Source organism: Zosterops lateralis (genome assembly GCF_965231275.1).
Source record: "Zosterops lateralis genome assembly, chromosome: 2".
Lineage (NCBI taxonomy): Eukaryota > Metazoa > Chordata > Aves > Passeriformes > Zosteropidae > Zosterops > Zosterops lateralis.
The window spans coordinates 16,211,680-16,238,986 of record NC_139763.1 but is presented as its reverse complement, the minus strand read 5'-3'; the positions used below and the strand labels follow the sequence as shown (position 1 = coordinate 16,238,986).

The window sequence follows — 27,307 nt, the reverse complement described above, 5'->3', positions numbered from 1 at the left end:
TCTCTCAAGCATCTCTTCCTGAGGCTGCCTGTAGTTGACACTCACTACCTCTAAGAGTTTGTGTCTGTGTTGAATTAGAACTCATCTTCATTAAAAGAGAGAGCCCGAAACAGCAACGTGTGGAGTGGGTGCAATAACCTTTGTTCCCTGAGTGGAAAGCAGAGGGGAGGATGGCCCAGGGCCATTTCCTGGCACCCACATGGCACCGCAGCCTCCTGATGGCATTTAAATGGTGCCTTTTGCTTCCTCAGTTGCTCTTTTCCAGGCTGGGAAGTGCTGGCACCCTCTCACCTTCAGGTGTGGTGACCTAAAGTTGGTTATTTTCCAAAGGCAGGGAATGGCTGGAGTGGGGAGGTTACAGTCCAGGAGGAGGGAAGCAGCTGCAGGAAGCTGGGAGTGAATGGGCCAGGTCACACACAGCCAGCTGCTAATTCCTAGGCCAGCTCAAGAGTCAGCTGAGGCAAAAGGTGCCAAGCAAAATCTAATTTCTGCCTGAAGGGTATTAATAACCATGGATACAATTACCCAATGTTTTGTGTGGGGAATTCGGCTCCACTTCTGGCTCTTTTTAACTTAAGGATTGCCATGAACAGAAGTCAATGCTTGGAGGACCCTGTCCTCACCAAAGCCTATGGGAATTGCTGGTGCCCACCAGCACTGCCACCCCCAGACAGTTGAAAAGCCTCCCCAGTGCCAAGTTGTAAAGTAGCTGTTTCTACTTTAAACAAAATTCCTGCCAGCTTTTGAACCACAGCTCTCCTGTATCAAAGGTATCATGTTTCTCACCAGCCTTCACACTTTCCTCATCAACGTGCCTCTGTCCCGTTTCCAGCCCCAGGGTCCTTATTCAGAGAAGCAGGCATTGGAGCCCTCACACCCCCTCCTGGCCCTGCAGAGACTGCTGATCATTCCTGCAGGCAGGAGCACTGCCCATTCCCCACACCCAGCCATCCTCTCTCCTTGGCTTGCGGTGATGGTGTTTGTGGGACCCATGAACCGCAGAACCTCCAACCACAGCCCCCTGCTCCCAAGGCAGTCCCCCGGAACATAAACGCCCCAGACAGAGGCTGCAAGTGTCAGCAGGGTTGTGATGTGGCAGGGCCAAGGAAAGCACAGGACCACCAGACACCTTCAGCCACGCCATCCCTGCAGCAGCACACCCAGGTCTGTGCCACAGGCTCCAGGCACGGGGATGTGCAGGGATGCAGCCGGACAGCCTGGTGGGAGGGGACCAGGGGACCGCAGGGCCTGCCCACACCCCAGGCAGCTCCACAAGGAGAGGAGGGAAAGGATTCTGTAGCTTCAGAGTTCAAAGTTTTGAGGGTGTTTAATGGCGCCATCCACCTTGTTTCATATTTGCAAATTTCAGTCCTGGCTGTCACAAGAGTGTGGCACTGATGGAAATTTCATACACAAATTAGCCCATAAAAATTACTGCAGAGAGTTGTGTTCAGTCCTTTGACTTGTTAGCATAACAAGAAATTCATCTGAATGTTTTGCTCATTCATGAATGAATCAATAAGAAAATCACAGAAGATGAAATTTAAAATAGACTTTCAAGTATTTGCCATCTTACTTCTACGTAAAACTTTTTTAAAGTTCTAAGTGCTATGATCTCATATTAAGAAATACTTGCTCCTTTTAGAATTGAAAGAAGAACAGAAAAGAGAACATAAAACTGTTTTCTTAATAAACAAAAACTTACCAAATCAAGAATTTGGATATTACCATCCAAAGGTATGAGCCTAATATTTCACACCTGACTTCCACACATAAACAGAAGTCTGCTACAGGACTGGTATTAATATTTTCATATTAATGAAAAGTCATTTTACACAACTCTTCAAACAAAAAGATTTATCATTTTCAGAACAAAATCACTGTACCTCACCAGTGTTCTCTGATTTTCTTTAAATAGAAAACCAAACACTTTTAAAAGCAGCAGTTTATATCTACATTTAATGCATATTTGATATTTTTTAGAAAGGGAAAATTCATATCTTATGTGAAGTACTTTATATTATTATAATGAAATGCAGCAAGAAGAGCTTTTATTTTTCCTCTCCCAGAAAAAACAACTTGCAAAGCAAAGCATTTTCACAAAAACTTTAACCATCTTCTACAAACCATGGTTTGTTGGAATTCTAACTTAGATTTATAAAATGACAAATTATCATCTCAATAGGAGAAAAAAAAAAGAATATAACTTTTTTTTCTTTTGGAATCTAGCTCCAAATTCAGACTTTCATTTTCAAAAGATGGAACACTTCTGAGATGTCTGATACATTTCTAAGGCACAACTCAGGAATCAATACTTTATTTACCACAGATTCAGAAGTTTATCTCTTTCCAGGGAATTGGGAATCCAGAGCAGTTAATTTCTAGATAAATATGGCAAATGTATAACTACAACCCCAAAGAGAATTCTTATTCCTTTTTCCTTCATTTCCTTCTGTTCTAACTCTGCTACAAACTTTACAAAAATCATGGAAGTAATGTAGGAATCCTTATAGCAGGAAAGCTATGGCAGGACTCTCATTCTTTGTACAAAAATATTTTAATGTCGATATTTAGAAATGTTACATAAGAGCATTTCAGTGATAAAATATTTTATTAGTGTTTCTGTTTGAGTACATTGAGCAATGTATTGTGACTTAAAAAAAATTTCAAGTTTCACTACCCAATCTTTAAATCTCAGACATCACTGTTACAATAGAAGCAGATGCTGTGGAAGAAAAAAATCATCCCAACAGTCAGGTTCTGTGCTGCCAGTCAAGACCCACAAAGCCAGATTTAGGTATGGTGGAGTGTATATTTTATATACTTGTGCATATCAAAAAGTTTATGGGAACTCTGCCAACCATATGTGAATGTGACCAGCCAACTGCATACTACATCTCACTCTGCTCCTGGCAGGCAGGGTGGTTCATGCTGATATAGGGTGTGCTGCTGGAGCCAGCTCTAGCATTTGATGGGACAAGTAGATCCTTTGTGTGGGGGGTTTTGTTACTTGGAAGTATCACCAACATCACTTACCCACTTACTCCAAGCTATGCAAAAATATCTGTTATTTAAACGCTTTATAAACTTAACAGAGATTGCTGACAAGATATGACATACTGTGTGGTTAGTTAAGAACACATGAAACCACAACCAGGAAAATGTGAAATTTTCAAAGAATGAAAGCAAACAGAGAAACTGAAGTAAGCATCAGGTTCAACAACATGTTGAGAAGAAAGTGCTGCTGCAAAAGTAGGACTATGAAGTGTCTCAGTCTGTAAGTGTACAATATAGTATAGCAAACGATACCATGTCAAGAGCAAATGAAACACTGTCACACGACAGAGAACCTTGTGCATGAAATAATACAACTTTTTATTCATGTTTTATAGATTACTTTTATTTATTTTTGCTTTAATAATGCATATTCTGTTCACTCTGTGCAAAATCGGGGACAGAGGTGGGTGTTTAAATCATCTAATGAAAATCAAGCGGAGATGAACATTCAGGTTGAGGGAGAGGCCTATCCAAACCAGGAAAGCTAAAAAGCCACAGCTGCTCAAGACAAAGCTGCTCTCAGCTGTGCCCCTGGCACAAACACGCTCTCCTGCCTGAGCAGCTGAGCGTGGCAAGGTGACCTCTGCCCGACACCGGGGACACCGTGGTAGCTACATAGGGAGACCTGGCCTCAACCGGCCCCAGTCAGTGTGTGGCAAAGAAAGGCACAAATCATTGCAAAGACCAGACTTCTGTTGGTTTGTTTCCTTCTTGTAAATACATTACTGTACACAATGTAAGTTTAAGTTTGTAGGGGATTCGGGGACATAAAATTGCATATTTAACAGAACTTAAAACTGTAACGAAAAGTAGGCTGTTCAATCTCAAAGCAAAAATAATCCCTCCAGCCCCAACATTAACATTCATTCCTGGCTATATGAAGTACAAACGTTTTAAAATCTGTGACAAAAGACAATTAAAAACCAAAAGTCAAAATCATAAAGCTTGTAAACAGATAATCTGAAATACACTTTATTTATGGAAAAATATCATCAAAATAGTACCACTATGGACTAAACTGCCTGAGTTTTCATTTCACCTAGGATCTTGAAGTAGAGAGCCTTTAGCACAAGAAGATCAATTTCAGTCACAACTAGTGCCACACAGCGCGGCTTTGGGTAGAAATTTTGTTCTTGTTGGTATTTTTGTTGTGCTATCAAAAACTGTTGTGCTAATCCTTCAAATAAAGGGATGTTGAGGCAATTCTTAAATCATTTGGCACAAAGTTATTTTGGCTGGGGCATAAATTTGAGTCTCAGTCATGAAGAATAATGCAACATTCCACCTATCAAGTATTCACTTTGATTGAAGAGCTTTCTTTATGTCATTTACTTCCATCTAAAAACAAACAGAAGAAAATGTATTTGGTTAAATTAGATGCTCTAGCAAACTGAAGCACAGTTGGTGCCACTTGAAAAGCATGTTCCCTCTTGTCCAAAGGTGTCCAACTACAGGTTTTACACCACTCTTATTTCCACAGATTTCACAAATTGAGGTGCTTCTCAACTGTGTAAGATGACCATGCACAGCTTCCTCCCTCAGACCATGACAAGTATAGTCATTGAATGTACTCCAAGGCCTTTCAATCTCTTTAAATTACAACTTTTACAAGCCACACAGCTCACTGCCTGGCATTACTGCAGAATGAGCACTGTGTCCATGCACCAGGAGCTGCATTACAGCCAGAACAATAAACTGCACTGCTGGCAATGAGGGTAGGTAGCTGAGGGAAAAAACCCATTGTCTCTCTCCTGCAGGGAGGGTTCTTGCTGTAGGAATGGTGATGCCTTCTACAAGCATCAAGCCTGTGCCCAGGCACCCTAAAGGCTCTGAAGGATGTACAGCCATGCTTAAAAGGATATGGCTGAAACCATCAGCAGCCTCAGTTGTACACTTGGTCCCTCTGACAGACACTGAAAACCTTAAGGCAGGGGTCCTATATTTATTCAAGCCCACCTGTTTCAATCTGTGTTCAACTGCACCATCATCAAGGCAGACTTCTTTAATACGTGTGGACTGAGAGCTGTGTTACTTCATGTCTATCAGAGCACTCTGAAACTAATGCTACTTTTTTTTTGTTAGCTCTCATCTTCATGTAAAGCTAATAATGCCATCTTGGCTAACTCTGAATGTTTACCAGTATAAGCAACATTTGAACTGGACTAAAAGCATTCAACTGTAAGATTATAATTTTAAATCAGTCAGTGCAAGTCTCAGCACAAAGCTGTAAAGTTATCTCTGGATAACTCTGAATAGTCTGGCCTGTTAGACTAAATCAACAATGGCTATTAAAAATGTTCACTGGGTTTTATCTGAATAAATTTCAGTTTTAGCTGAACAAGAATTGTGTATTATTAGAAGTCATGTTGCTATGTGGTTGGATACACAAAGTCCTTTAGGCAGCCCTGGAGCATAGAGACATTGAGGATCCCCAGTTCTGCCACCCTTTGCTTTACAGAGGGACCAAGTGCTTTATAGAGGGAACAGTCCAGTAAAATTACAATTTGACTTTCTATCCCTAGTTCAAAGTATAGTTACCCTATACCATAAAAATATAAAATATAATCAATACCAAAGCATTTACCAAGTATATGGAATAGAAGAGTATAGCATAGATTAGAATAGAATGATTTTGGTTGGAAGGGGCCTATAATGACCCTTTAGTGTATCTGCCTGACCAAGTTAAAGCACGTTGTTAACGGCATTGTTTAAATCACTCTCCAAAACCCCTCAAAAGCAGTTTCAACATCATTCCACATCAAAGGAGCATTGGTAATGATTTCAGCAAAGGCCAAGCTCCATGAATCCCACAAGCAGGGCGGAAGATATCTGGCAAATGACTAAGTCAGCACAAAAATGTCTAGAGCTAAGGTACTGTAAAAACTATGGTAGCAGTATCTGGCTTCTTAATCAGAGCCCCTTCTTTTATATTGCTCGGGGTGCTTTAGTAAAGATAACCTGAGTCAGTATGTAAAGCAGACATTAAAATCTTACTATATGAAATAATATTCCAAGCATAATAACATTGAGATAAGACTACTACAAAATATAAAGCTTTAGCAGAAAGCAAGTAACTTAAAAAGGCATGATTTCATTTGTGACAAAAGCAAACAAAACTAAGATGAAAAAAATCATAGTTTGAATCTTGTATTGTGTTTAATTTTTTAAAAATTGTCTACTCGTGCTGATAAATTTTTGGATAATTATCAGGCTTTTCAGTAAAAACTCAATATTGCAATATATGACACAAACTTGAAATGCTATGAAGGGAAGAGGTACATCCCTTTCAGAAATATTGGTAGTTTTTCATTCACTGGAATCTAAATATCTTAGCAGAGCTTTATGTCCCATGTCAGGCTAAACCAAACCTGCCATCACATCCCCGACATTAAAAATAATTTAAGTACCTGCAATCGTAGACGGATCTTCTTCTCTTCATCCAACTCAGAGAGCAACTGTTTAATCTCTTTTCTGTTAAAAGAATGCAAGAGAAGCTTGGGATGGAAGGACCACACTAGTAAAATACAATATATTATCTCTTGGAGATACATTTACCCCACTTCACTAATTATTTTTTTTTCCTCTGAACATCTAATTGAAGTCAGCATAGTCTTTTATACTCTAGGCTACAGTAGAGAGAAGTAAAACTCACTATGGGACAGTACCCCGCCCCATCCCACATGGCTAATGACTAATGCCTCCTACCAGCCCTGCATCCACAGGCTTTGCTCTGGCCTGGCTGTATCAACACTGTATCAGCACCCAGTTGCCTTTTTCCGTACAAAATGTAGATGTATTGACTGTTGGTGGGCTATAGGAACTGGTAACACAAATCCTGCCCATCCTTAAGCCACTTAAAAGCTGTTTATGCCAGCAATACAATGTAACCTTCAACATCATTTATAAGACTTAACAATCCCAAATATGGATTTTCTGTCATCCTTCTTTGTGAGGAAAGGGAACATAGCTATAAGGAGCAGACACGTTCTCATGTTCCCACTGAGCGATCTCACCTTAGGACAGATACCAGTAGGTGGAAGCTGCCCTTGCAAGAAGGGCCGGGGAGAGCAGAGGAGCAGGGTCAGCCTAAGAGGCGAGGCCGTGGGGCTTGCTGGCTACATCCAGCTTGAACCATGCCCTCCCAAATGCATCTTCTCCCAAACTCCGCACACCTCTGTTCCGCCACAGGCTCTGCACGCTGCTTGCCCTTTTCTTTTTCCTGCCTGGGCTACACACAACTGACAATGTAAGCGAAGGTTTAGCTTCCAAAGCATGAAATATTCTCAGGAACATCAAAAGTTACATGCCAGCCCCAGTTTCTCCTAAGAAATGAGTGGTTTAAAGAAAACAAAGATGCCCAAAACTAAAATAGTAAGATTCAGGGCCATAAACACAAAGACCTTCAGATGACCTAGTCACAATTCAGTTACTACTTTTGTAACATGAATTTCCTGGGAAAATGTGCTAACAGTCAAATAACAAATTCATTTAATAACTTCAGAAGCTTGTAGCAGTTTGTACTACAACTATAACAAATGCACTCTTTTTATTATGATCAGTGCACAGGAGGAGTTCATAGATACTGACAAATAAAACAACATTCACTGCTTACAGCTTGCAACTAAACTTTTTTAACACCCCATAAACATCTACTTGTGTCATAACACAGGAAAAAAGAAGCTGGTGGATAGTGCAGGTCTTTTTTGTGGAGGTTTTCACCCCTGAGTATGTTCTGTCACATGAAAATCACTCACAAACACATAGGCCAGCTGGGCAGAGTAACATCCAGGAAGGCAAACTCAATCAGAAGCTGCCACCACTATGCACGAATGGATCCATTTCACCTACAGCTGTGATTTGCAATACTTACTTTTGCTGGTCTTTCATTGTTTCAATGATGGTTCTTAGCTCCCTAATTTGTGTTCTCAGCTCTTCCAGGGCAGTCTGACCTTGGCTCAAGTGCTCAGTCTTTGGCTTTCCTTCAGTACCAAACAGGGATGGGGAATTTGACCTGTGGCCTGTTGTTCCCATAGCAATTGAGTGAAATCCAGGTGACGGTGAAGGGGACAGTGATGGTTGTACATTACTGCCACTAGCCAGACCTCCTGGCTTTGAAGGCAAGGAAGTTTTGTTATCAGACACCTGCAACAAAAAGAATAACATTTAATGTCTGCAGAAAGCTTTTTGAAAATCAAACCTATAACCAATGCAAAATATTTAGCTACTCTTCTGTAATGCTGAAATTCCAACAGTCAAACATGGACAGTCTTGGCAAAAGCATGATAAATACAAGAATTAGTCATCATCTTTGTGTGTGTACATCAGAAGGGGTCTAGCTGTGCTGCAAACATTCAGCAACAGCATTTCCAAGGTCTCAGAAATAGCAGTGAATTAAACCAAGGACAGATACTCAGTGTTTCTCTCAAATGTTTATGAGAACATATCTACATCCATGGATGTCTCCCACAGAGCACAAAACAACATAGCCAAGAATCCGAGTTGTGTTTTTTGTAAATTAAATGTATAATTTTCCACCATCTATTGAAGGAATCTTCCAAGTTTTTTTCAAAAATTAAAGAAGTATTAAATGTTCCCCCTAGGATTATGAAAATAGAAAAATACTCATTAGGCTTGCTTGTTGGTATGATTGATATATATATATATATATATATATATATGTATGTATATATAAAATTTCCATGGCTTCAAAATGATAATATATTAATAATAAATAAATGTAGTGTACTGTCCTCTGTTAATCAAAGCTTCCATGAATCCCCATAACTACCAATAGCTCTTTATTCCTCCAGGAACTTGACAGACAAACACACCATTAGCCTATAACCCTGGAATCATGTGATTAGCTAAAAATGATTCCGTGCTTCTTAACTGCGATCCAGTGCTCTACTTATTAGACAAACCTCTACTCATATGTGCTACACAATGTAACATATGTATATGATGTAATATAGCATTTTATACTTATTAGACTATTAAAAAATCTGAAGTTTACCAACTATACATGACCATCTACTTCACTGCATACAGAGAACAGTGTAAAGTACAGTTATCACAAGGGCAAGGGGAATCTTTGCACTGTTATTTGGCAGTGCTATGTGTGCCTTACATGACAGCTACTAGGCATGTTTGAAAATCTGATTTGGACAAGAGTAAGAAAAAGTTCTAGGCAACCTTCCAACTCTCTTTGGAAAAGAGATATTGAAGTTGAATGGCAAATAAGGCAAAAAACTAAGAATAAATGGTATAGAAATCAAAGGAGACACTGTAAGTGAGGTCTTGGAGACTGGCAGGGTGGCATTAGCTGAACAAAGTAACTGAGAGAAAAGTTAGTGATGAGATTAAAATCAGGAAAACTTATGATGGGGAGAAAAGTGCAGGATCCACCAAGCTCTGCAAAAAACAGTCTTCCATACTATACAACTATGATTGGGCACAGCACCTGATCTGGGAAAACACTGAATTCAAGAAGTGCTCTGCACAAAAAAACAAGTCTGACCATAAATATAAACAAAAATGGCATTATAATCACAAGAAAGCTGAATCACTGTAGTGCCTTGAAAATGATTTGATGACCTGAATAATATTCTTTTAACATTTTATCAATTAGTTTGTGTATTTGGGTTGGAAGGGACCTTAAAGGTCACCTAGTTCCAATCTTCCTGCCATGGGAAGGGGCACCTTTCACTAGATCAGGTTGCTCCATGCTCCATCCAGCCTGGTCTTAAACATTTCTAGGGATGGGGCATACACAACTTCCTTGTTTTGGTACCCATTCCAGTGCCTTGCCAGCCTCAACAGTAAAGATTTTTTTCCTAATATCTAATCTAAACCTACTCTCTTTCAGTTTGAAATCATTCCATCATCCTCTCCTATCACTCCATGCTCTTGTAAATAGTCCCTCTCCATCTTTCTTGTCAGCTCACTTCAGGTACTAGAAGGCCACAATTAGGTCACCTCAAAACCTTCCCTTTTCCAAACTGAACAAACCCAATTCTCTCAGCCTTTCCTCACAGCAGAGGTGCTCCATCCTTCTGATCATCTCAGTGGCCTCCTCTGGACTTGCTCCAACAGGCCCGTGTCCTTCCTGTGCTGGAGACCCCAGAGGTGGATGTAGCACTCCAGGTGGGGTCCCAGAGCAGAGTGGGGTGTGAGTAACGTGTACCTATAAACTGATCTTCCATGGATAATGACCCCATACATCAGTAGATCCAAGTTTCCTTCAGGCTGAAAAGAGATTTCAGGCTGAGTTCAAATCTAGAGCAGGCAAACAAGGCACAACTGGAGTCATTGATCTGATCATCTTAACCCAGAGTTTAACTGGCTATCAGCATTAAAGCCTCAAGCAGCTGCTTTCTAATAGCAGCCATCTCATTTTACAGGAACAACATCCACAGTTTTGTCATATAACTTAGAAATGTTGGCCCAGCAGTATTCCTTGGTGCAAGTGCTCCCAGAAGAGGGAGCTACATAGCAAAACATTATCCTTGTAACTAGATCACAGAAGTGCATAACTTCATCTTTCAAATACCTGTTAAACTATTAGAATGCAGTATTTTTATTATTAAAGGCATCCTTATGGACTAAAAAATACTTCCAACCTTTAAAGCCTGACCTACACACTCCTTTTGTAATATTTGATTCCACTACAGTAGTCTACCAATATACAGTAAGAGTGGCACAAGTCTCTAAAATGAATAGCAGTATAAAAAGTGATTATATTTACAAATTTAAATTCACATACTATTACAGTATGTCAAAGGGTTGTATTTACTCTGCTCACAGACTCTTCTAATGTAAACTCAATTTGAAGTTGCAAAAAGACAGGGGTCTTTGTTTCTAAAATTTATTTCCCAGCCTCTCGGATTCTGTGAAATGCATTTACGCAAGAAAGATTTTTTTCACAGTATGGTTATTTTAACTGTGCAATTCACTTTTGACTTGCCTTTCAAGCACAGAACAATCTTTAGTAAACTTTATTATTTTAAGCTTCTTTAAGTGAGCAGTTACCAGGTTGACTGTTGAATTAAATTTTAAATATTTCAGTACTGCTTTAAAAAAAGAAAATGCATGTGATAAGGTTAAGCAGAGGCATTCCGATTAACTTACTTGTGATATTGTAACAGTTCTTGATTTTCTTGACACTTCAAGAGTTTTGTGAGTAATGGAAACATGTTCTTCCTTCTCATCTTCAGGACTTGGTGAGTCAAAGAAATCAGGGCTTGAAAGGGATGACTATGCAGACAAACACGCACCACAAAAGAAGAAAAAAAGGAAAAGCACAGATATTTTCATTGTACAAGAACATTTTTAGCTATCATTTTCAAAGTAACAATACTTAAAATCAGGACTCTTTGTCCCCCTATTCCCCTTTTTTGCAACTTATTTTCAAAGCTAGATGGCTTCCAAAGCTTTCAAGAAATGCTTAAGAGTTGAATTCAACATTAATTCACAGCTTTGCACTGCATTATATCACAAGATGAAAGCATTCTCCAGTCCCAGGCAGGATGCTGAGTGCTGTGCCATGGGGATCCCAGCTCTGTCACTGGGATATCACAGGTGGCTCTGCTGTAGCTCTGCTCAGAGCAGGTCTCACCTGCTGCTCTTCAGAGGCCCCAGCCACTGTCAGTGCATGGTGCTGGCACTGCAGGGCTGCCTGGTGCACAGCCTCGTGGTAAAGGCATGGAAAGGGAAGGTTCTTTCCACCCCTTGATCCTTTCCTCATAGATGTGATGAGGAAGGAAAACCTCTAACTGCTCTTGTATTTCTGTACTAATGACAGCAGTCAATTTTGAAAGCATTCTTTTTTTTTTTTTTTTTTTTTTGAGTTCTATTAGTTTTGCAATAATCCTTTTTGCTTCCTTCCACTTTGTTTTTCTTCAGCAACATGGACTCAGGTAACCATCAGTAGTTGCTCTCATTCTGATATTCCAGAACGCAAAAAACATGAAAACAAACAAACTCCAAACCCCAAAGAAGAAGACATTGATAAACTAAGCAATGGTTCCCAAAGTATTGTTTATGAGACCAACTTGTCTAAAGATAGATTTTAGAGAGTGAAGTTTAAATCACCCTTGTATTTACAACTGTGACCTTAATGAGAAGAAACACATGATAGCTCAAGGAGGGCTGTTGAAGACTGAGTGATCTATTTGTCCTCAAAATCTGGTAAATGTCCTCAAGAAACCAAGAGAAATGCTTCTTTTGGGAAATCCTTTCAAAATCCTCAATACTGTGCACAAATCAGTCTATTCCAAAGATTTTTATAAGGGATTTTTCTGGGCTCAGTCATGGCTGGCAAGGAACACTTGGCAGCACCCAAATAAGGAGGTATAAACCTTAGAAGGAAGGGAATGTTTTAAACATCAGTATTCAAAACACTGGCAGCCTTTTGACAGTAATTTTCCTGATCTGCATCTCTCTGCCTCATTGTACGTGTGAAGGAATGGCTGGGTAATAGTAGTAAAAACACCAAGGAACACAAGTAGGAGGGGGGGAAATTCAGAAAAAAAATTTTTAAAAATAGTTTTTAAAGAAAAGGAAAATTAACTTACAGATGTTAGAGACTGGGAGGGTGGTCGCCTGCCAGTAGCTTTTGGTCTGGTTGTAGTTGGATGATTAAGCTTCTCAGCAATTGGTATTACAGAATCAAAACCTTCCAAATCTTAAAAATAAAATAGAATTGATTTGGTTTTCTGGCAATTGTCTTCAAAGGGAAAGAATCACATTTTTTTCTAATTTCAAAGAAATGAAATCCCGTTTTCCCCAATGTGTCACAGTGTTCTGCACATATTTAGCCACCATGATGGCACTAAAAAAACCTGGAAGTCAAAGGCAGCTGTAATCCAGTAACCCTTGCCAATAACAATTACCCTTCCATCTCAAACACAATAAAGCAGAGGGGGAACGTGTAGAGGAGCCTTTGGCTTTGTTTTCAGCATAGTGAAAGCTAAATGACATCATAGGCTCTATGGCATGGAATAAACAGCTTCAAAATTTCCATCTGGCTACTGAAGGGGTTAGTAATATGAATAACTGGAATAACTGGATAACTGGAGACATAAGACTGTGCACACATTGTCTCAGGAACTGTACTGCCAGCTCTGCATTGCAGTAATTGCTGAGGAGAGTGCAGAATGAGAGGGATCAAGCTGGAAGTGATCTGCAGGTTCCCGGACACCTGCAGCTGGAGGCACCATGGTTTCCAGTAACTGCAGGTGAGAGCACTATCTCCCTCCAGTAGTCCAGAGGCTATGGTAAGTAAAAGCTCCAAGAGGCTCCTGAAGCTGTGCAGAGTCCAGGGAAAGCAGGTCTGCTTGAATGCTGTACCAACCATCTCTATAGCCAGTGAAAAGCTCTGGGGAAGTGTTTACTGAATCCAGCCACAGGGTAACATGTTTACGTGAAAGAGCAATGTGGAGGCTCAAGGAATACCACAGCTCATGATTACATGGATAAATCAAATGGCTTAATACCATTCATCTATTTTTATGAGTTGTATCAGTTTCACTCACCTTCATTTCAAAATGCCCTACAGCATATGTTGAGCAGGAAGGAGTCAGAAAACACACAAGAGGTACTTTAGACAAGATAAATCATAGTTCTTCAAAATTACTTTCAGATATCAATCAAATACAGGAATGATATTCATTATTCAGAGACTATTTTTTTCATTGCACACATGTAAGAAAAAATAGCTTTTAAGTTAATAGTTCTATATACTAAGCACTTAATTTTCCAAACTATTACAGAACAACGAATCTCTGAAGATCCAGCTTTGTTGCCATATTACAACCAACCATCAAACAAAATTACACAATGGAAAAACAAATTAATTAATGGGCCTGTGCAATAAACTATATGCACTGAAGGACACTTAAATTGATTTCAAGTATTCATGATTTGTCAGCTAGAAAGTAAATGGGATTGGAGATCCCTTATTCAGCGATGTCCTTCCATCTCCACGAGATTAAAAAAAAAAAATAAAAGAAGAAAGAAGAGAGCTCTTTCAATAGCCCTGAAATAGTCTAAGGTCATTCACCTCCAAATGCTGCTCTATTTTTGGAGTGACTCTTCCTATATATAACCAGTGACCCCACTGTCCTCTAGCATGTATTTTTGTCATTGCTCTTTTTATTGACTGTTGCAGCCTCTGTGCAAAGGTAGGTCACCCACCCAGTCTGTCAGCGGGAATTTGACAATCTGAAGCCTCAATCGTACCCAACATGTCGGGTGAGGCCACAGTGCTTTGAAAGTTAAAATGAGATAATTTTAGCAGATTGCACAAAACCTATCTGGAGTCCTACAGAACTTCAGGGCTTCAGGAGAGGAGAAACAGAAAGAAAAAATTATTTTCTGGGAGAAAAACCCAAAAAACCAAGCAAGTGTAAGAGCTGGTTTCCATTAAGATCCACTTTGAAGCTGGTCCATAAAATAGCTAAATGACTTAAGATCACAAAGCAAATCAGTAATCAGTATATTAACATATTGTCTAATTTTAATTTTCTCTTACCTAGTTACTTTGTTAAATTGCCCAGCAAAAATGTAATAGCATCAAAAATACACCCTCCCCTCTAAATGGGTGATACTCACACACATGAGCAGAAACGGAGGCTGAAGCAATCTTTCCATTTGCCCCAGCCACTCTCTCCCACTTTACTGTTTTTACTATTTTTTTTGCTAAGCAAGCTTTAATCCAGCTCATTTTTCAGTGGCATGTGCCAAGCCATGCAAATACTTGCACTGAAGGAATAATCAGTACCAGTACCACAGGACTGATTCAAGCTGCTAAAACTGAGGGGAAGAGCAGACTTCTGCTTTGGGTGGGGCAAGAAATTGGCTGAAGTTATTTTGCAGCCTAGGAAAGCTGCAGTGCATGACTTCCCTCTCTCCATTTTCCATTGCTGTGGTCTACACAGGAGTATGAAAGGAATTTGAGTGAGGTGGGAGTCAGTCTCTTATTGCAGGTAACAAGTGACAGGTGAGGAGAAAACAGCCTCAAGTTGTACCTTGAAGTTTAGTTAGGGGAGGTTTAGATTGGATACTAAAAGAATTCTTCACTGAAGGTGTGGTCAACCATTGGAACAGGTTGCCCTGGGAAGTGGTAGAGTCACTGCTCCTCAAGGTATTCAGAAAATGTGTAAATGTGGTGCTTAGAGAGATGATATAGTAGTGCACTTGGCACTGCTGGGTGGTTTCAGTGATCTTAGAGGTCTTTTCCAATTTTAAAGATTCTATGATTCTGTGAGTGCCACTTGTCCCTTTGCTCTTACAAAAGGTATCTACACTCAGATGGAAAACAATCAATGAAAAAATAGTGAAGTCAATTAATTCAATGTGCTTCATTGGATTAAATACACTAGTAAATACCTAGAGTTGTATATTTTATCAGAACAATAAAATATTCAGGTTTAAATTGTAAAATGTATTGATAAACAGAAAGTGCACGAATTTGCATCCTTGTGACCCATAAGCATTTGCAGACATAATTAGCTCCATGTGTTTTATAAATACCATGAAAGATGAATATTTATGGTCAAAGCTTCTATTATCAAGAAATATTGGGAATCCTACTTTTTTTCCATTTCTGAATGCATTTTTGATAGCTAGAAAAATAAACTAAAGCAGCCTATACCTGCATTGAATTTTAAAGAGAGTAGAACACAAGGCTATAAAGGCTCCACAGGTAGTATCTGCTGCCAAACTAGTGAAATCACAGCCATTCAGCTGATACTTTAAATGAAATTTTATTAAAGTGTAATGGACAACACTTGGTACAACAATAAAATAATAAATCCACTTCCAGCACTTTTATAGGCTGTTTTCTCTTCATTTGTCCTTTTTATTTAGATGTTGTTCTTCCTCCCAAACCATCTCTGCACCTAAGGCTATCATCACCTACCACAGTCATCACCTGTGGAGATAATCATTCAAGGAAATTCCCATCCACTGAACTTGTAACTAGTAGAATGAGCAACAGAGCCACTCACAAAATTTCTGCCGTGCTGTCATATATGCTGTGGATTCAGTAACTCACTTGTGCTGGTTATTTGATTATTTTTTGCTGGTGGAAAGCACAGCTATGTGGTTCTGACTATATTAAACCCACTAAATTAAGGTCATTAAATGCAGAGATTTGATTTTAGTTTGTATTTCTGCAGCCATTAGAAATTGGGAGCTTAAATTTACCTACTAAGCAAAATGTACAGCCTTCCTGACAGGGCCCAAATAGAATGTCATTAAAGAAAAAGTCCAGTCTACTGCATTCACATTCATTGCCAGTACAGCAACATCAGCATCCAGCAGACCTGGACTCTGCACTAGCCCTGATTTTTCTTTGTCTAGTTATAACAAACAGTAAGGAAGACTCTATTAAACACGTAGAACATAGAGATGGCACCCATCAATTAACTAACTAATTAATTAACTCCCTAATTAAAAAATAGTTGATATTTGTTCTACAATTAAACAGATGTATTCATCAGTATTACTGTCTCACTGATCAAGCTGGTAATCCATTAAGTAATTCATGAGATGGGAAGAAAGGCATCAGAAAAATTTGAATATATCAGTGTAGTACATACAGTCTAGCTTACTGAGCAACTGTATTTCATGAATATGAAAAAATGTTAGGCTGAGCAAGAATTGTTCCCTGGTATCCTTCCAAGCCACTTAAGAATAGAATATTTCTTCCCATTGCTATGTTCATTTGGAAACATGATTATTTAAAGGATGATGATGGTATTTTTTAAAAAACACCCAGACCCAGGAAAGCAATTATTTAGAGAAAAAGTTCTAATCTCACTGGACTTGTACCTTCCTAGGAAACAACTTTCAGTCCATGCCCCCCAAAAGACCCCAGAAATAAAAAGTTAAGTGGTTATGCTTCCTCCCCTACCCCTTTTGTCCCCTGCATTTACTCTTCTGGCATAAAATGTGGCTAGGCTTTATCTTCCATTTAGGTTTTTTAGTATTTGGGCAAAGTCATTTATACATAATGATGACAGGAAGTTTTTTTAATTAGTAAAGAGATTTCACCTTGAAAAAAATGAAATGGGAAGTGATATATAAGAGAATCAACACTTTCAAAATGCTAATGGTGAGGTTTCACAGAACGGAAATACAGCAGGGCTGAAGGAAATGAGGCAAAGTTGGCATTCATTTCATTTGAAGAAGATTATGTCAAAAAAACCAGAGGTGGATTTCATTTCATAATCATCTTCAATACATTAAACATGTTGACAACAGGCATGTAAAATAGTATATATACTGTCTTTAAATGCAATATTCCTTAAAGTGTATATTCCAAATATACACTGCAGACAAAATCTTCTGCACTAGTGCCCATAGTAGAAATCAAAAAAGAACTCAATAATCTGAATGTTAGTGGGAATTTTCAGAAACCTACAATTATTTTAACTACTTCAAGCACCCAGATTCTGCTACTCCCTCCATGCTGAACAGCATTATACCCTTTGAAGAACACAGCCATACTCCCAGCTAGGGTTCAGGCAGCAAATCTCACCCTTAATGAATCACAGACTGTTTTTTAAGGTTTGGGTAATGCAGGTCTAGGAGGAGAGCTCCCTGGCTGCAAGGTTCCTTTGTTCAGGAGTGCAAGGGTGCTGTGCCAGGGAGCCCTGCCCACACGGTTCTGTGCCTTGGAGCGAGACAGGGTAGCTCACCTGGCTCCCCAGGACAGTCACTGGACAGCTGTGACTTTAAACAACCTTTCCTAAAGCACCCAATTACCTTCTCCCCTTTCTCAGTTCAGTTTTCCCCTGACTTTTATAGCTTTAATAGCTGAATGTAGAAGGCCACCATAATGAGCTTTGCTAACCACTTGCCAGTGCCCTCATAAGGATTTTATTTTTAACAATTTGGAACATGCCAAGAAAGAACTGAAAGGTCAAGAAAACTGAGGAGCTAGAAGAAATGGATATGCTGTTTTCAGGCACCTCAACTTGATACACATGGTGACCAATTTAAATTTCTAGTTTACTGCTTTCTTCTGGACCCCTCAGGGCAAGAGCCTTATATAATTTATATAAAGAACCATTACCATATTCCTGATTACACTATTTACAGTCCAAAACTATGTTTATGGGGGATTTTGACTCATTGATGTAAATATTACAACTTAAACCAGTTGAGCAATTCTGTTCCTTTGCTTTGCCCTATTAAAATGAGCATGAATAGCAGCATAGAAAATGGTTTAGGCAGATTTTGATCTTCATTATATGAGTCACATTTTATCCTCCAACCCTTATATTTACCAGTATCTTCTGATTTTCCTACTTTTATTCTGTGTTTTCAGGCAAAATAATTTTAATATCTCACAGTAAAACAGCCTGTGATTTAAAGACAAACCTGCTCCATTCTGCAACCTTTTACTGGAAATATTCTCCATCTCTTTCCCTAGTGTAAGCCAAATCTCATTAGATCACCTTTTCTTGCAGTCAGAGGCACAGCAATCACCCCTCCTGACAAATACAGCTCTAGAACAACTGCAAATACAGTCCAAGGAAATATGATATACTGAAGATTTTTTTTTTTTGTTTATTAGATATTTTCACGAGGGTATTTTTAACTACCCTTTCAGACAAGCTAGTGCCAGTCTTGCAGGGAGGGACAGAAAAAAAAGAACAAGTAATCACAAGGCTTTGGCCAGTACTCCATGATCCTCCAGCAAATACCCTGCAGATTAAAGTCTGAAGAAATGCTAAAAAACAGACTTGCCCTAACCACCTTCCAGGGAGGCTCTTATGATATTTCATCTAATGTTTGTTAGATGTTTCAGTAGGAATCAGTGAAGGCATATGTGCCTTATGTTAGCACTGGTGAAGATTATTAACTGCTTTCATAAATACTAAGTAAAAATGTGCAAAGAGCCAGGAAAAATATTGGAAAGATATGTCCACTTGGCTCTGTGCAATTCAATCTTTTTGCAAAGCACAGAAACTGCTTCTTGTGGGGATTAACTGATCATTTCCACAGTAGATACATTATTTTTAATTCTTTGTGGTTTATTCCTTAAATCACTTAGCTTAAAGCCATATGGTCTTCAGTATTAGATGATGCCAAAGCAACCCTGCTTTGGATAGACAAGATCTTTTTCAGGATTCCAGGTGTGTGTCTGTGGATTGATCCTGACTTGCCAAAGTAACTCAGTACCTTTTTTGGAGAGCATTAGTGTTTGATCCACTGTTTTGGTGGGTACACTGGTGTTTGGGCAGCATTCAATCCACTACATCCACTAAGCTATTAAATGTGCTAGATGTTTCTGTCATCTGTCACACTGGCCCTCATATACAAAATTCTTTATGAAATTAAAAAGAAATATGTCACCTAAAAAAGGTCAAGTTATGCTATAAAGCATTAATTGAAGCTGTTGAAATCAATGTAGTTCTATGTAGGAACAATTGTTTGTAGAACAGGGTTTATTTTATTGTCAGTGTAGCTTATGTTGCTTTAGAAGCATTTTAAAAGCTTAGAAAGCCTCTGCCAATCCAGACCAGTTGTTGGTAGAGATGTACCAACAGATGTAAGTAACCACTATGATTTAACCACAGCCCTGGATACATGACCACACATTTTCCACTGAGTGCCCCTGAACACTCTTCAAATTTTTACTGTATGTTTGTTGTGATTGTTTTCCTCTTTCAGACTAGAATACCACACTAAAATGTTTCTAAATGCTTTTACACAATGAAATATATGCATTACACTTTGTGATGACAAAATCTGACTGCAAGAACAGGTTAATGAATCCAGAGCATTGACAAACACCACATGTAACCTGCACATGTCACTTTTGCCACTAAAATTTCTTATGATGCATCAAATGATAATGACGTCTCATTTCAATACTATGATGCAAGATTTTCTGTCACAGTATGCTCAATTTCAACTTTTAATTAAAAATAATTCTGTAATATCCATGTAAACTTTGGCATTCTACAAAATGCTTCTTTTTGTACTTGCTTGTTATGCATTGTGAACTAAAGACAGGATAGAAAAGAAATGGAAAACAAAAAGCCTTACCCTTATGAAATGAAGAATAGTTAGCCATGGCAAAGAGATGTAAATAGGAAAAGTTGAATGCAAGATGTGTGGAAAGGAAAGTAAAGACATCACTGAAAACAGGGAAAAAGAAAACAAAAGAAAAAGTGAGGAGGAATGGGGAATGGTTCCTCTTAAATAATATATTCTGAAGGCTAGTTTTCCAATGGCTTTTGTAAAGATTGTGAAAAGAAGTAAATGCACGGACAACAGAAATAAGAGCTGCCATTATATCTACAATCAGCAGGGATGTTGCTAAGCAGAATTTTCTCTTGTCAGTGTAGTTTAGAAAATTGTTATCAGTACTGAATTATCATCAACAAATTTACACGTGAAGCTGAACATGTTAAGGAAACCAAGTCATGAGCTAATATCTACATAAAAAGAAGTTTTTAATATACGCAACTCAAGGAACATTATTAACAGTATTACGCATCACCTCAACCTTGCTCAAACATTTGTGATTTTCCCAATTGGTAAAGTGTGGGGAGAAATTTTTTAATGGTGTGGGATTTTTTGGTTAGAGAAGACTGATCCACTGGTAGAATATTACCCAGAAAATAAACAGGAAAAAGCCATTTCAAAGGGACCTAGTCAAAATGCAAGTTTTGAATCTGGATTCCCAATTCAGCTCAGCATACTGCTACTCAGTTGTGGATGGCATTACTGATTTCGTTGCTGTTGATCACTTGTTTGGTTTTTGAGAGATGGCATAGGGAAGAACCCTGTATATTCTCCTCCCCTATCACAGAGGTTTTGGTTTCATCATAGTAAAGAAAAGAAATCAACTTAGAAATCCTTAAAAAGTCTTCACAGAATAAAGAACTGTTCTCCATCCAGCATTAGTTTGGTTTGCTTAAATAACCAAAACTCTCTCTCCATTATTTCTGTCCATCTCTCTGCTCTGCATGAAAGGAACAAGCATTTTAAACTGGCCACAGGACTAAGAAAGTGACAGCCAGTGACAGTCCCCAGCTAAACAACCCTAGTGCAAAGCAGCCAGGAGGTGCCGTGGTATTCATTTTCAGTGCACAATTCACCATCAGTACTTAATGCAGTACATCATAAGCATGAAAGAGGGTGTGGCAACTTAGAAGTGACTGTTGCTTTTCCTTCTGTTCTCCCTGAGAGCTCCAAGTCACTGGGAATGGCATTGGACTAATGGAACAGTAATGAGGAGCCCAGTGACCAGAATGGTCATGCATCCAAGTTGCTACAAAGGCCATTTAACTTCAATTTTCTTCAAAGGCTACTGCTAAGTCACACCTCCTCTGTCACATAGGTCCATTCTAACTTGTTGTGTAAATCTGGATTTCTGAAGCCACCAAATGGTAGATTTAATCAAATCCATTTTGATAGGAGGGATGAGCCTCAGTTGTCCTTCCTACAGAGCACATGACATAGGGGCAAAACGAGTAAGATATATCACTGTTAAATATTATCTGGACTCACACAGCCAGATCCACCAGTGTTTTGGAGTACACTGCACAATTCCACTCACACATCCATCATCTTTTCTAATAACTCAAGTAGCTGCAAGACTTCTCCAACCCATTGTTCTCGTTGTAAATAAATTAAACAAAATCACACACTTACCATAAATCTCAACAATTACATTGCACCATAAACTGCTCTGAACTCCATACCTCTCCTCACAGGAAAAGACATTAATCCACTCTGAATTGGTTTTCCTTATTAAGCCTTGATTTATTGCTCTGCCCTCTCTTAAAATGCTTTTTATTTATTTGACAATATTTTACACAAGCTGTCAAAAGCTGCCTGAAAATTTATAATAGTTCTGATCTCTGGATCCCCTTTCAATTCAAAACCATAATTTATTTATTTTTTTATTTTAACAAGTTGTCTAACAGGCTAGAACGACATGATTTGCCCTTGTAAATGCCATTCTGGTTTGACCCTATCAAGTTATACTTATTTAAGTATTCACACTATTTTATCCTTGAGCTCAATAGGTTCTCCATGTAAGTGGTAACAGGAGGACATCAGCTAAACTCTTTGCAACATGTTGTGGTTTGGTTTATGGATTCTTGTTGGCTCCTATTCTATATCTTAAAAAAAACCCCAAAACAACCCAAATTCCTCCCTCTGCTACCCTCCTCTCCCCTCCATGTTCTGGAAATGAACAAGAATTCCTATAAATCAGATTTCCTGCATAACACGTTAAGAACAAAACAAAATACAACAAAACCATAACCAACAAAACTAAAAAGTACAAAACACTCTAAGCTTTTATCCTGATAGTGATTCCAAGGAAACTAAAACATGGAATAAAAAAGCTTACCTCCATCACACACAGGTAGCATATGCTACCTGCACTCATAACTTTCAAGTGAACAGAGGCTTATGTGCTTTGAAGCAGATTTGTAAACATAGTTAAGAAACACTAAATGGTAGAATTTGTCTGCATTTTTATATCATTCCTTTCTAACAATCTCTACAATAAAAATATTCATGCAATTTATCACAAGCTTCTAGCCTTCCATGTTAAAGCCAAATGAACACTTGGGAAAAACATACTATGTGCCACTCCAGAAGAACAATAGCAACAGCAGCAGCTTTACAAAAGCAGATACATGTATGCTGGAAAGCTCATAGACATATGTGAAATGCATTTAGTGTTCTGTTGTTATGTTGCAATTAAAATTCCCTTATAACCTAAAGTTCTGCTTCCAAATCTGAGGAAAAGCGTGTTTGGCAGTAAAAAGGATGCTATTGTACAGAACTGCTTTCCTAAAAAAGCAGCCTGGGGAGACACCACCACACCAAAATGACATTTCATGCCCGGGTGAAGGGTAGCAGTGCTTGCACAGGCAAGATCCAGGCTCAGGCAGAGTGTGTGTGGGCACAGCTGCGAGCACAGAGAGCGACAGCAGCAGCTGCTGGGCTGTGGGGGCACAGGCTGAAGATGGCTCTGCGCTCTGGGCTTGTCCCCACTGCACTCACAGCACCCTGCTCACAGGGGCCACGCACCCAGCACCCACCAGCAAACACCAGCACTCCTGCTCTGCCAGCTTGAGGAGGAGAAATGGTGAGAGAAGACTGAAAAATAACCTGTTGTTGCTCCTTTCCAGGTGACTTCCTGATTAAATGGTTCATGGGCCAGGAACACAAGTTGTTTACGACAGAAATTTAGACTGCTTTTAATTGGTGTATACAGTCAAACTGACCTGAACTGGGTTTCTGTTCCTTTGTATTGGAAAGTGTAAAGATTACTAACTGAACCAAACCCACAATCTTTTGCAGTATTAAAACCATGGCAGCATTATTACATCAGTTAAACAAGTATGCCTTATTATTGTTGGCCTTCTCATTTGTTTCAGACTTTTAAACAAAAATAACAAGAGCCTTCCTATTCAAAATAGCTGACTATTCCATATTTGCTTTTAATTTTTTTTTAAGCAGAAAACCCCAACAAAACTATTTTAAGTAAAGTAGAAATACCCTTTAATTCTGCAGTTAAAATCTGATATAAAAGCACTCACATTCATTGCAAACCCTCAATCTGCCTCTTGAATCATACGCAAGTCACTAAAAAGCAGAAACTTGCACCATAAATTTCTTAGGCAAACTGTAGAAAGCACTATAACTTACCGATGTCATTGCTTCTTTCAGAGGAGTCTTTCTCTAGAGTGCCGGGTACTGTACTGCCCACTAATTCCACTTTTGGACTATCGCTCCTGCATGTGGATCAAGAAGAGGAGATGTTTTATTGGGAGTTTTTGTGTGGGTTACAGTAAATTGATAGCTAACTTGCAATTAATGATGAGAGAGCAAAGTATTCTTCCTTTGCAGAACCAGAGTAATAGCAATGTCAGCGAGAGCAATCTCTAGCAAGTCGACATGCTGTATGGATTAACCTTATCCCATTTCTCCTTAACACCTGTCAAAAAAGCCTATTTTAGACACCGTAGTGTCCGGAATAATTCTTCAGACGTTCACAGCATCTCAACACCAAGGAAACCTAAGGGCAAGGGGACATTCTTCAACATCTTCTTTGTAGTTTTTTCTAATTAATTGGCTTGCACAAACTACAGCAGTGGATTACCTGGAATACTGCAGAAAGTGAGAGAACCTCAAGCTAGCATTGTGTGTTTCAGCAGTTCCCAGTATTTACTCATAAATACAACTCCTCTACCATGTTTTTGCACTTTTTTTATTAGACTAGACTATGAATATTCTTTCCACAGTCCAAAGAACCAAGATCACCTAAATTGTCAGAAATGTATTTTGAATATAAAGTGGCAGGAGCTACAATACTTTATACAGAGGAGCTATTTTAAAATCAAACAGGAGATCAAACAAAAGCAACAAAATTATCCCTGCTTTGGAGAACATTCTATTCCACAAGTACTTGAGATTACTAAAATAATCTACCTATTGAAAGAATATTAAAAAAACCCCAGTGGTAGGCAAGTAGCTCAGTATTGCACAGGTCACTCAAATATCTGATATTTACTGTGGTAACAACTGTTCAGTTAATGCAATACATTGTACTTGCCATCATTATCCAGTCACTTGACAAATAAAATAGCTTTTCCACAATTACTATTCCCAGTGTAACACTATAAAAAAATATGATGTATGTAAGGTACACAATTTAGGGATAAAGATGTAGATCTGCCCTGAAACAACCCAGGCAGATATGTACTATACAGTGCAATAACTAGCAATAATTAGCTGTTGACAGTAAAATACGTAGTGAGCACGCAAATCTTGATTTTTTTAGTTGGTCTCTGCTTTTGATACCGTAAGCTGATGACAGATGGCCTGAACCTCAACTCATGGCAGCAGCTTATGGGGAAAACCCATAGTGGCTGGAAACCGTGTTTCAGACTTCAGGAAGGCTATGATAAAGAGCTGAAAATTTTTATTAAAACCCAGAGGAAGTCCTAGATTAAGTGAATATATATGACATTAAACCCTGTGGATAGGGTGACAAGTGAACAAAAAAATAGACAAAATCAGATTAAAAACAAACCAGTCCTCCACAGCTCTTAAGCAGTCTGCGCCAGGAGGGACACAGAAGAAATTTAACACATGCATAGAAAAATGTACTAATTGGCAAGATGATAAATAAGGGTATTTCCAAGCGATCTACCCGAACAATTAGTTTTCCTATTTTTTTAGTCTTTAACTTTTTCTTATATTGCTTATATATTTGTAAATCTATAAGAAGCAACATAATTTCTTGGCTGACAGAGCAATGAGCATCTGACTGCATACTCTGTTTTGCACACATATATTTCTCAGCAATCTGAGAGCACAATGTGAGTTGGAAGCACTCTAGGAAATGTGTGAGTATGGCTTTGGAGAGATTCTTAGAATGGCATGATTTAGGGCTGAAAGTCACAACATTTACCATTTGCCTATAAAAGATACCAAGATATATGGCAACAGCCCCACGAAAAACCCGAATCCTGTTGTCAGAAGAATCAACAGGCTTATTATACCACTCTGCATTCATACTGTTGGGAAAGGAGTGGAGCCCTCCCTTCTCATTCACAGTGTGTCCCTCTCTGCTCGTGCCCATACAGACAAGCTGTCAGTTTGACCAGACAGATGATCAGCCTGAGAGAAACCCCCCACTAATAGAAGTCCCACTGCAAACAGATTAATTGCCATCTGGAGCAACTCCCTGACCCATATGGCTGCACAGCTGCACAAATGGCAGTGCTGAGCATAAGGGAGGCTGTGGGAATGGGGTGCCAGGACAAGAAACCCTGTTAGCAGTGGCATGGACATAGATTGATTTAAATTGATTGTAAAGATGCATCTTCTATGGGTGTTTATGGCTTACCTACTCCAGAGAATTGGCTTATCTGTAAATTGTATAATCATGATATGTCTAACTAAGGTGTGAAGCCTTTGGAACAAACTGACAGCTATTCACTGCCCCACATGGTTTTTATCTGTCCTATTGCCCTTGAAGTCCTACTCTGCCTCCAGTGAAGGAAGATTATATTTAAATAGAAAAACAATCATCACTACAAAAAGTCCGTGAGATGCATAAGATGCAAGCCACTTACTCAGGACAGAAGAAATCCCTCTGGGTTAGCAGCTGCCATGGAAATCTCACAGGACTAACTTTGTTAACTACAACAATTTTCCCCTAAGGATCATGTACTGGTTTTGGCTGGGATAGAGTTAATTTTCTTTACAGCAGCTTGCATGGTGCTATGTTTTGGATTTGTGCTGCGAACAGTGTAGATAACAGAGGAGTGTTTTCATTATTACTGAGCTGTGCTTGCACAGAGTCAAGGCCTTTTCTGCTTCTCCTGTCATCCCACGAGTGAGGAGGGTGGGGGTGGACAAGGAGTTGGGTGGGGAACAGCTGACCCCAGCTGACTGAGGGATGTCCCACACCACCTGGCATCATACTCAGCATTAAGAGGTGAGGGAATAAGGAAGTGGGGGATGTTTGGAGTTATGGCCTTTGTCTTCCCTGGTCACCACTGCAGGTGATGAAGCCCAACTTCGTAGGGGATAGCAGAATGCCTGCCTGCCCATGGATAGTAGCAACATTCTTTGCTTTGCTTGCACATGCATCATTTGCTTCTCCTGTGTAACTGTCTTTGTCTCCACCAACAACTATTTTTAGTTTTGCCCTTCTGATCCTCACACCCATCACACCCATCACACCCATCACACAGTGGGGAAGTGAGCGAGTGTCTGCATGGGGCTCAGCTGCCCATCAGGGTCAAACCACAACAGGTCAGCAGAAGTTCTGCTGATTCAATTTTTATTCTAATTGCTTTAGGTTTTTCTGATTTTGGAAATGGGTACCAGTAGGTCTTAAAATAATTACTATCTTATTAAACTGAATGGATTTTAAAACAAAACACGTTTACTGAAGTGACTGCTTCCACTCGAAGTTTCATATTTCTTAATTATCCAAGCAATTAGAAATGCTTTCCATTTTCTTCTGTGCTAGACATGGCAAAGTTTGGACAATTAAGAAGGTTATTGTTCAGGTATGCCTTTTTGCCCTTGATAACATGAAAATTGAAATATTTTTTTAAAAATAAATGGGTACTTCATAAAATTTTGTAGTTAGAGAAAAAAAGGAAAACACAAGAGTAGCAAAATACCCTTCCAAAATTCTAAATGCTAAAAATGTATAGTATGTTCAAAATATTCCAGGCAAAGAACA

At 39.0% G+C, this 27,307-nt stretch overlaps 1 protein-coding gene across 7 annotated transcripts in view; it reads right to left on the bottom strand.

Annotated features, from left to right (window-relative positions):
• Window positions 1–3,178: 3,178 nt before the first annotated feature.
• Window positions 3,179–27,307, bottom strand: part of SH3KBP1 (SH3 domain containing kinase binding protein 1) — a 212,329-nt gene continuing 188,200 nt past the window's right edge. For 4 of the 7 annotated variants that reach the window (XM_083855046.1, XM_083855047.1, XM_083855050.1 and 1 more), the window contains 6 exons: window positions 23,749–23,834; window positions 12,630–12,739; window positions 11,185–11,310; window positions 7,928–8,199; window positions 6,465–6,528; window positions 3,182–4,395 (listed from right to left, as the gene is read on the bottom strand). In XM_083855046.1, coding sequence (XP_083711172.1) covers window positions 4,354–4,395; window positions 6,465–6,528; window positions 7,928–8,199; window positions 11,185–11,310; window positions 12,630–12,739; window positions 23,749–23,834 — 700 coding nt within the window. In that variant the 3' untranslated portion in view covers window positions 3,182–4,353. Of the gene's footprint in view, window positions 4,396–6,464; window positions 6,529–7,927; window positions 8,200–11,184; window positions 11,311–12,629; window positions 12,740–23,748; window positions 23,835–27,307 lie in introns of all 7 variants that reach the window. The other 3 variants (XM_083855049.1, XM_083855052.1, XM_083855051.1) reach the window with 3 other exon arrangements.